Source organism: Glycine max, chromosome 3, assembly GCF_000004515.6.
Source record: "Glycine max cultivar Williams 82 chromosome 3, Glycine_max_v4.0, whole genome shotgun sequence".
Taxonomy (NCBI): Eukaryota; Viridiplantae; Streptophyta; class Magnoliopsida; order Fabales; family Fabaceae; genus Glycine; species Glycine max.
The window spans coordinates 46,516,029-46,525,799 of NC_016090.4; the positions used below are offsets into that span (position 1 = coordinate 46,516,029).

General features: G+C 29.4%; 1 protein-coding gene across 1 annotated transcript; it reads left to right on the forward strand.

Annotated features, from left to right (window-relative positions):
* The first annotated feature begins 1,223 nt into the window (after window positions 1–1,223).
* LOC100787725 (ras-related protein RABA3-like) lies at window positions 1,224–3,419 on the forward strand. The gene is given in 2 exon segments (NM_001252771.2): window positions 1,224–1,701; window positions 2,793–3,419. Coding segments are annotated over 2 exon segments (711 nt in total). The 5' UTR covers window positions 1,224–1,447; the 3' UTR covers window positions 3,250–3,419.
* The last annotated feature ends 6,352 nt before the right edge of the window (window positions 3,420–9,771 follow it).

Genomic DNA, 9,771 nt, shown 5'->3' on the forward strand with positions numbered 1-9,771 from the left:
TTTCATTACAAATTTACTTTTGAAATAAAACTTTCAAATATAATTTGTCTTCCTCAAATTCAATTTTAACACGTCATAAACAATTTGTGAGGAATGCAACAATTGCTACTCTAGTTACCAACATTCATTGTGATTGCAGATCGTTGCAGCATATGTGGGTCATGCAATACTTCAATACCTTTACCGTTTACAAGCAAGAAGTGATAATTCTGGAGGGTGTTAATCGTACTATACCAGTTCTGTCGGTGAGGAAAATCCCAATCCGAGTGTTACTGTACTGAATTCTATGTCCCCTAGATGGATTTATAGAATGTTTCTTTCATAAACTTATGGTCACTGTGATGGGCCTTTATGGGGGATCCAAGTTTAATACAGCATCCCATCATGTGTGGTTGGAAGCCTGGAACAAATGGTGTGCCATGCTCATGCTACATAACATTATGGTCCTTCTTCTATAAGTTTTTTAAGAAATATTTACAACAGAAGAACATGATCCAATTTAAGATTGCTTATTTTCTAATATATATGAGAAAATTATATTTTAAATATACTTATGAAGTAACTACACAAAAAGAAATATGGTTTTGCCTTGTTACACCTTGATTTCTTTTTAAATCAGTTCGTTTTTCTGTGTCTCACCACTTGAGGATTCATCATGATACCAGCAAAACAGCTAAGGGAACTCAGATAACATTATAGTGATTATACCCATGTTAGAAAATATTTCCTTATTAGCACTTGTGCATTCGCTTCAATGATGCAAACGATCTCTTTAAGAAGCCCTTAGATAATTAAAATTTAGAGAGCCATTTGATAGACATAATCACATAAATCGACAACAAGCTAAGGTCGTTATAAAAAAACTTAAGAAAAAAGGCATGTGCCTGATTGCATCAGAAAATTAAGAGCAACTAAATATGAACTTGACATTTCAACCACTCAATCAATCACATATAATTCTCAATCCCTTTCCCAAGAATCACAACTTCTAGAAAATTTTGATTAATTGTCTGTACTCTTCTTTTCCCTTTTATTGTTAGGCTAATAAAGAATTGAACATTACGTTGATGTATCTACATACAGATACAGTGGTATCTCAGTTGCAGAAGGTAATAATGCCCCCACAAGGCCACAATATTGTCATATAAATATTATTATATTTGATGTATAGTGCATTCAATTTGGTAAAGCATTAAAGAGAGACAAAGACCGGGCCATTACTTAGCCTACTTCCTTCTTTTGCTACCAGTGATTCAACACTGATCTTGTTCGTTTCATTTTTTTTTCTTTTCCTACCTTTTTCATATTCCTTAACTTTTTCCTGCTTAATTACCTCCACGACCATTAGGGAAGATTGAACCAATGTTTTAGATTAGACGCTATAGTTTGGGCAAGAAGAAGTGTTTTACTTAATTTTTTCCAAGCTATTGCTGATCTTGGGAAGAAAATGAATCAGGAAATGAATGGGGTTGAGGCAGAGAGGGTGAAAGTGAATGTGCATGACAAAATAGATTATGTGTTTAAGGTGGTGGTGATAGGGGACTCAGCTGTGGGTAAGACTCAGATACTGTCAAGGTTTGCAAAGAATGAATTCTGCTTTGACTCAAAATCTACCATTGGAGTTGAGTTCCAGACAAGAACTGTCACAATTAATGGCAAAGTCATCAAAGCCCAGATCTGGGATACTGCTGGCCAAGAAAGGTTCACTCCCTGATCTCATGCATGCTTCATATCTATGTTTGATTTTGTTCATCCCTTGAAAGTAAGGGAGGGCATGCATTGAGTTTCCTTTATGATACTAACTTGAATACTAGTATATTTAATAATGTAATCCCAATTTGACTTATGAATCCTACTATCATAAGTATTACACAAGCACATGACATGTTGAGTTGTTTGACTTTGGTTGTACGGCTTTTTCTTTTCCTTTTCCTGATGATCTGGTCCAAAAACCACATCAGTATTTTACAAGGGAGACTCTTAACAGTACTGGAAGAATGTGATACTTGTTGCATCATGCATGTGATGTTTGTTTGCTCATCTAATTTGTCAGATTCGAGATACTGAGTACTATATGACTATATCCAGCCCTAGCAAAATGTAATGAAATTAAAATCCCAAACTGGGGTTTCCTTTAAATGGAGATCTACTTGGATGCAAGTATAACTGTGGTGGTTGAGTCACTTCACTGATAGGAATTTCAGCCCTCCTTCAATTCTTTTGCGTTAAAAAATCAATTCTCAATTTTTTTTAGTGGAAAACATTACCTTCCACTTTAATTTGAATTTATTTTTCAGGTATTTACAATATAAAAAGTATATATGCCCATTCAATTACAACTTATATTAGGTATAATTTTTAAAATATTTATTATTAAAATTAATAAATTTATCATATATAATAATATATAATTGAATAGGAATGTAAAATATTTTGATATTATCACTTTAATTCAACTTGAATGTAAAATAAGGGGGGAAAAATACATTTAGTTATACAAATAAAAACTTTCTAGGAAAAGAAAAACCTTTACTAACAATCTAATGAATTCATATTTGAGAAATGGTTGGCTTAGCCGAATTAAATAATCTATTATTGTTCTTCTCTTTGATTGAAAAATTAAATAAAAAACTAACTAATAAGAAATTTAAAATATGTGATAATTTTTTTCTTGTGTGTGGGAGGATATGTGATCTTCATCATTCTGCCTTAGCGATCTAGAGAAATTGATAAATAAAAAATAAAAAAAAAATAACATTTAAAAATGTGTAAGTGTTGTTGGTCTGATGTAGGTACAGGGCAGTGACAAGTGCATACTACAGAGGTGCATTAGGGGCCATGCTGGTGTACGACATTAGTAAAAGACAGTCGTTTGATCATGTGGCTAGGTGGGTTGACGAACTGAGAGCACACGCCGACAGTTCCATTGTGATCATGCTCATTGGGAACAAAGGTGACCTTGTGGACCAAAGAGTGGTACATGCTGAAGATGCAGTGGAGTTTGCAGAGGATCAGGGCCTCTTCTTCTCTGAGACTTCAGCTCTCAGTGGTGAGAATGTGGAGAGTGCCTTTTTCAAGTTGCTGGAAGAGATCCATAGGGTTATCTCAAAGAGGTCCTTGGAATGTGGTAATGGGAAGGCCAATGCAGACAACAATCTTGCCACTCTTAAAGGGTCAAAAATAGATGTTATCTCAGGTGCTGAATTAGAAATTACTGATATGAAGAAGTTGTCTTCATGTTCTTGTTAAGATCTAAGTAAAAACAGAGCGAGAGAGGAGTGAAAAGTACATGCAGAAATTCCTTTCTGATATATGTATACATATAGGGGTAATGTGGTTGGTGAGGATCATAGATTTCATCTGTTTCTTGCATGCTCAGAATTATCCTGTTTCAATTTGATTATGACTTATTACAGCAACAGCAATGAATTTTATGTTTGTTTTTACCTCCTTTTTTGAAAAAAAAAAAAAAAAGAAGTTACGAGCTCATTTTTATTTACCTTTTGTGAGTGTCGTAAATCTACTGTGCTATCGTGTGTAATTTTCATGGATAAAAAAAAAAAACTAGAATTGGCTTGTTGAGTCCTGCTTTGTGGATTCCAAATTTGACCCAAAATATATGACTGCTAGGTTGGGCTTTGGGCTTTAGTAAACATAAGCCACACTTATATACTGCCAATACAAAAGGGACGCAATATCAAAATAACAAAACGAAGAAATGAATTAAAAAATAGTTTATACGCATAATTAGTGTAATTTTTTTAGATAAACATTTAATAAAAAAATTATCCTGATACCACATTATATTAATGAATAAGATGATGTGACAATAATAAAGTGAATGTATATTATATGTCTATGTAAAAAGAAATTACACTAAAAATGAATACAAATTAAATTCATTAAAAAAATCTATAAGTTTAGATCATTTTCTTGACCTAACCGTCTGGCATGAATGATGCACTTACGTTTTGAATATAAAATTTGTTCAAAGCATTCATTAGAAACTAGAAAGTTTCAATTATTCAAGTAATATGCGTATGCGTGGCCAGTGGTACCCATAATTTGATGACTGCCAAGCCAACCGACCTTGATGGAAATGGGACTATTCATTTCAAGTGTAAACAAATACTAGTTGTTTACTTCCGACCCAAGCCGTTCTAATTTGACTTCATTTCGTGTGCATCTTGCATATATTCTACACCCATTTCTTTTCAACTTACGCACTTTCTGAACTTGCATTTGCATTTGCATATATCCCTTTCCAAAACGATACGTCAAACTTTAATAAAAAAAAAACCTTCTTCAAATGGTTATTCAATTATGAAAGGACAAGAAAAACAACATATGAAGAAAATAAGTGACCCAATTCCTCTGGTGAAAACTTTAAAAGAGAACAAAATTTAAATCTTAAATGAAAAATTAAAATCAAAACCATAGTATAAAAACTAAAATTTAAAAACATTATTGCATCTCTAATTATTATATATGTGGGTGTAGAATTTGACAAAACAAAAGAAAAGTTGTGTGGACGTCGCCCTCAAATATTATCTCTGCTACGACTTGACTCCGAGTTAGTTTGGTGCGATTTTTATGGTTTCGTATTATTTAATGGTGAACTAAGAACTCGTTGAACAATTAACCCTCGTAGACCATACCTTAAGTATATTTTCATCCTTCAAGATTAAGCAAAAGGAGCCAAATATAAGGATGGGTTAGGTATTAGTATTGTATAAGCAATACATGGTCATAAATCAGTCGGAAACAGCTGAAACATAATAAAACACCCAAGGTTCGACCTAAAAAACAAAGGAAAGAGAAGAAACACCCAAAGTAGTTTTGACAATGGCCCGTTATTTAATCTCATTCATAATACAATTTGTCATTTCTAATTGAAAAATAGTAACTTTTCATGTTTGCATTAATTTTCTGTTCAGTTTGTGTTCCCACATTTATAGACAGCACGATGCAAGTTTGCTCAAGTGTGCCTGATATTCTACAGTGATTTTTCTCTTCATTACTCTTAAAATTATTGAAATTCATTCTCTCTTTCTTTCTATTTAGTTAATTAATATATTTGCTTTTGCTATCAAAACAGTACTTTTAATACACTTCTTATTATTAGCTAAAACTTATTATTTATAGAAGCTAAAACTTATTAGAAATCATAAAATTATATTTCTTATTTGATAATTTCAGTTTATTATTTTATAATTTTTTAATAAATTTTAACCAATAAAAAATATGTTAAGTGTAACTATAACTTTTCAAATTAAAATTATCATTACTCAAATCTAATTAGTTATCTTTTTCTATCTTTACAAGATAGAGAATTTTTTTATTAATTTGCAATATTTATTATATATTTTGATAAAAATAGTTTATACCAAAACTAATTTGAAGAAAATATTATAAAAAAAAACAAATTTTTCTAAAAGGTTCTCAACTCCTTAAATAAAATAATAAAAATAGTATATATTTTTCTTCTTATTCATGTGTGTGATTGATACTACAGTTTAAAGCCGCGACTACATCACTAGTTCACTACATATAATCTTGTATAGTTTGCAAGCAATATTGCATACTTAAATGCATAGCTACATTGTTTCCTTGAAGTTAAATGAAGGTTGAAGTCTTTGTATATATTTTTCTTCTTATTCATATGTTATAATTGCGAAGGATTCACTAATTTTGTCTAATCACATTTTTTTCTTTTAAAATACACATGTACCATAAAATAACCAAAATGAGTTTTTACAGCAATGAACAATCATCAATTTTTTTACTAATAAGAAAAACCATTGCTTTCAAAGTAAAAATATTTTTAAGTCCTCCCAACTTTATTCCAAACATTGCATTCAGTATTAATCATAATGTTGATATTTGGCTAACATTAAAATGGAAAGTATCATTGCCATTTGTAATGTAACATCAATTTTTTGTTTTTGGATTGATAAATGTTAGTGATTAATTAAAGCAACATCAATTTTTAATTGATAATAACCTTGTAGTGAGAAAAACTCAAAATATAAGGTTTAATTTGCTTATATAATTAGGCTCTTAATTATATTTTAAGATTCAATTTAGTCATTTAATTATTAAACTATTCTATTTACTCTCTCAATTATTTAAAATGAAATAATTATTTCATTTTCATTAAATTTGTTAACTATTTGATGAGAATTTTTACTTTTTACACTAGTTGTCAACACAATCAAGATAAAACATTATATTTTTTTAAATGAATTGTTTAACAAGTGAGATAAAAAGTTCAATTTAAATAAAAATTGAGAATATTTTTTACATTTTGCATTAATTATATTGACAATCAATGAAAAAAATATCAATTTTTTTCAAATAATTAACATATTTCATAGAAAATAGTATAATTGTTTCATTTTAAACAATGGAATGATCAAATTGAACCTTTTAATAATTAAGAGATTAAATTAAATTTTAAAATATAATTAAGGGATCAATTATATGATTAAGAAAAAAAATTGTCATTAATCATTTTAAAAATATATTATATTGCTTTGTTTTATTTTTTATATATTAAGAAGTCGTACTATTTAAATAATGAAGCTATATTTTAATATTTTGCACTTAATTACATTTACTTAAGTATAATTATCTTGTTTGTCCCTAAAATAAAGAACAATTACAGCTCATAACGTTACCTGTCAGGTCATGTACACGGTGGTTTGGGGAACACTGATGAGTGATAGTGATGGATGCCTCGTCTTCAATTACTGGCCAGAACCTGGTTTGATTCCGGTTGGTGTCCATTTCATTTCTCAAATCCCAAAGAGGCTATGCAGGGTTGTAAAACAACACCATTTAAATTAAATCAAGTCACATTTGAAACCAAATCACACTTAAAATATTTAAATGATGTAAAACAAATTTTTAAACTAAGTTGGTTTAATTCTGTTTATTTTAAAAACTGATTTTAATTAAGTTAATTTTGGTTTTAAAACTAGTTTGATTTCTATTAAAAAAATAAGCTATGCACACCCTCAAGGCTGATGATCTTCTAATTTACAACTCCAGCTGGCCTGATGTTGAAAATTGCTTGCTATTCATTATTGCTTTAGGAGAATGAAATAAATACCGCGGCTTAATCACCGGAGAGAGAGCAAAAATGGTTGAGCATGCCATGATCAAAATTAAAGAGCTGAAAGGCTCTTCCATTACATACTGTCATTTTGCATTATTAGATTGTAGGTCTGGTTACATTAATACGTTTAGATGGAAAAGGAAATTATTACTCCATTGATTACTACGTCCAGAGTCCAGAGGTACTGAAGAGTGAAGGCTGAAACGTGAAAATTTATTACACTTCTTTCCCTTTTTCTCTTGTGTAGGTGAGCTATAGTTCCCTTGATCTTGTGTTCGTTCACTTCGTTGGTTATTTGTTGATCTACAATTTTTGACATGTATAAACTATAATGGCGAATTCAGCTTATTTAAGTTATAGTTGCTTGGCTTATTATCTCTATTAATTTAAATTAACAAATATTTTGTGAATTATGAGACTATTTTTATATTCAAGTAAAATCTTAGAAAATAAATTAACATTATGATATATGCTTGAAATCATATAAAATACATGCATAAAAAGAATTTAAAATTAAAATACCATTCTTTGAGAGAAATTAAATTATAAGGTTTAACCACACTAAAAAATTAATAATCTAATTTAATATATGAAAAACTTATTGGTAGTAGAATATAGTCTTGTACGCGCGGACACACACGTCTCATCTCTCTTTATTCCGTCACAAAACTACAATCAGTGAGTTTGGCGGGGAATAAAGAATACGTAACCAAATCAAATAAATATAAATGGTTTGAAATTGTTAGTGGACCAATGCTTTAGAATATAAAAAGGGAAGATGGAACAAGGAATCATATGTGACACTTCATAATACGATTGCATGTCAATATGTCATAAATTAGTTGAACACTATTTAACTTCAAGTGAACTAATAGGCTCCGGAAAGAACAACTACTGAGATTTTCTGATGGTTTTTGTCATATAATTAACTATTTAAGGCGCCCCTTATGAAAACGTAAGAGCCTAGTTCACTAATTTAGTCATGTGAAATTGGTCTCGTGCATGATATTTCTTGTGATTAGTTGGCTGTTTCTGTAACTAAAGAGAATAGAGATGGACTTCAGCAGAAAAAGCAGAATAAGTACTTATAACCACGTTGGGAGAAAATAAAAATGGAGGAGTTTGATCGTTCTCTGACTGAAAACAAGTCGTTGCACCAAATTATTGGCAAACTACGTTATCTGAAGTTAAAATTAAAATTTGACTACGAGAATGTGTGTTTGTGGCATATAATTTGGTATCTAACAACATGCTTGCACCATCATATATTTATAGTACTGTAGGACTCTCCAACATGCATTTTTAACCATACTTTTTAATATTGACTAACTAAAATCTATTGAAAGTCACAATTTGTGAGTTTTAATTTTTATCTAATAAGTTTCACTTATAATTTTTATATATTTTGACAAATTTAAATTAATAATAAAAGAGTATGTTAAAAATTATGTTTTCAACACTTTTTTGTATTTATAAAGACGACAGACTAAAGTATATTTGCCTTTTAATTTATTTTCCATTTCCATAAAATATATTTAAATTTCTTGATATATTTCAAGGTTCACGTGGAGGAAATAAGCCGATTACTTTAAAAAAAATTTCACTGTCTTACATATGCAAGGAGTAAAGGTTCTGTTTACTTCATGATAATGAAACCCAGTACTTGTTATATACGTTGAAATAGACGTGCATTAAATTGACTGCTAAAGCGTGAATACTACTCCCTCGGCTTTTATATATTTATCACATTAAAAAATACTTAATCTTATTTATAAGTTATTAATTAATATATTAATAATTATTTTTCAAATTTTGTCCTTTATATTATTTTTAATACTTTATTATTAAGGAAGTTTATTTTTTGTATTATTCACCTATTCTTCTCACTTCATGTAATTAATAAAAATATGAGTATTTTTTTAAATACTGCATTTTTTTTTGTCTCTCATATTATCTTCTTTCTCATATTATTTATGTCTTTTGTAAGATGATAATTTAGATTAAATATTTAATTAATTATTAGTAAGATTAGTTGAATGTATAATTATATTAGAATATAATTAAAAATTTCTTTTATTTTCAGAAATATTTAATGATTTAACTTTTGTTTCTTAGTCATTCAGTTGAAAGTAATTGATATATAGGATCCGAAGGAGTATGTTTTTTCCTTTCAATTTGCATACCACCCTTCACTAACAACAATAGCAAAGATTAAAAAAATTATTGTGATAGTTATCAAAAAAAACAAAAAAAAGATTGTCGTGAGTTATACTTATGAAAATAGTAATCGATCGCTTTATGACCTGTTCATCACAGGCATATATGTAATATGTAATGTAAATGAAACAAGAAACCAATGCTTCCAAATTAAGTGTTTGTTTAGAAATGAATTATTCAAGAAATATAATATTTTTATCTTTCAAAGTTTTCTCGTAAAGTAAGCTAGCAAAAAGAAGTGTAATTATTTCTAACTATGTAACTAAGCCAAACACCCTTTACGGACTTGATGTTAACCCAGATAATTGGAAAAACAAGATGGATTAACACATAATTCTGATAATGAGAAAGTGAGAAAAACCATTTTTGAAAACAGAAAAACAAAACTCTATTTGGGTTGGGGGAGAAAAAACATTTCAACTGGGCTTGAAGGA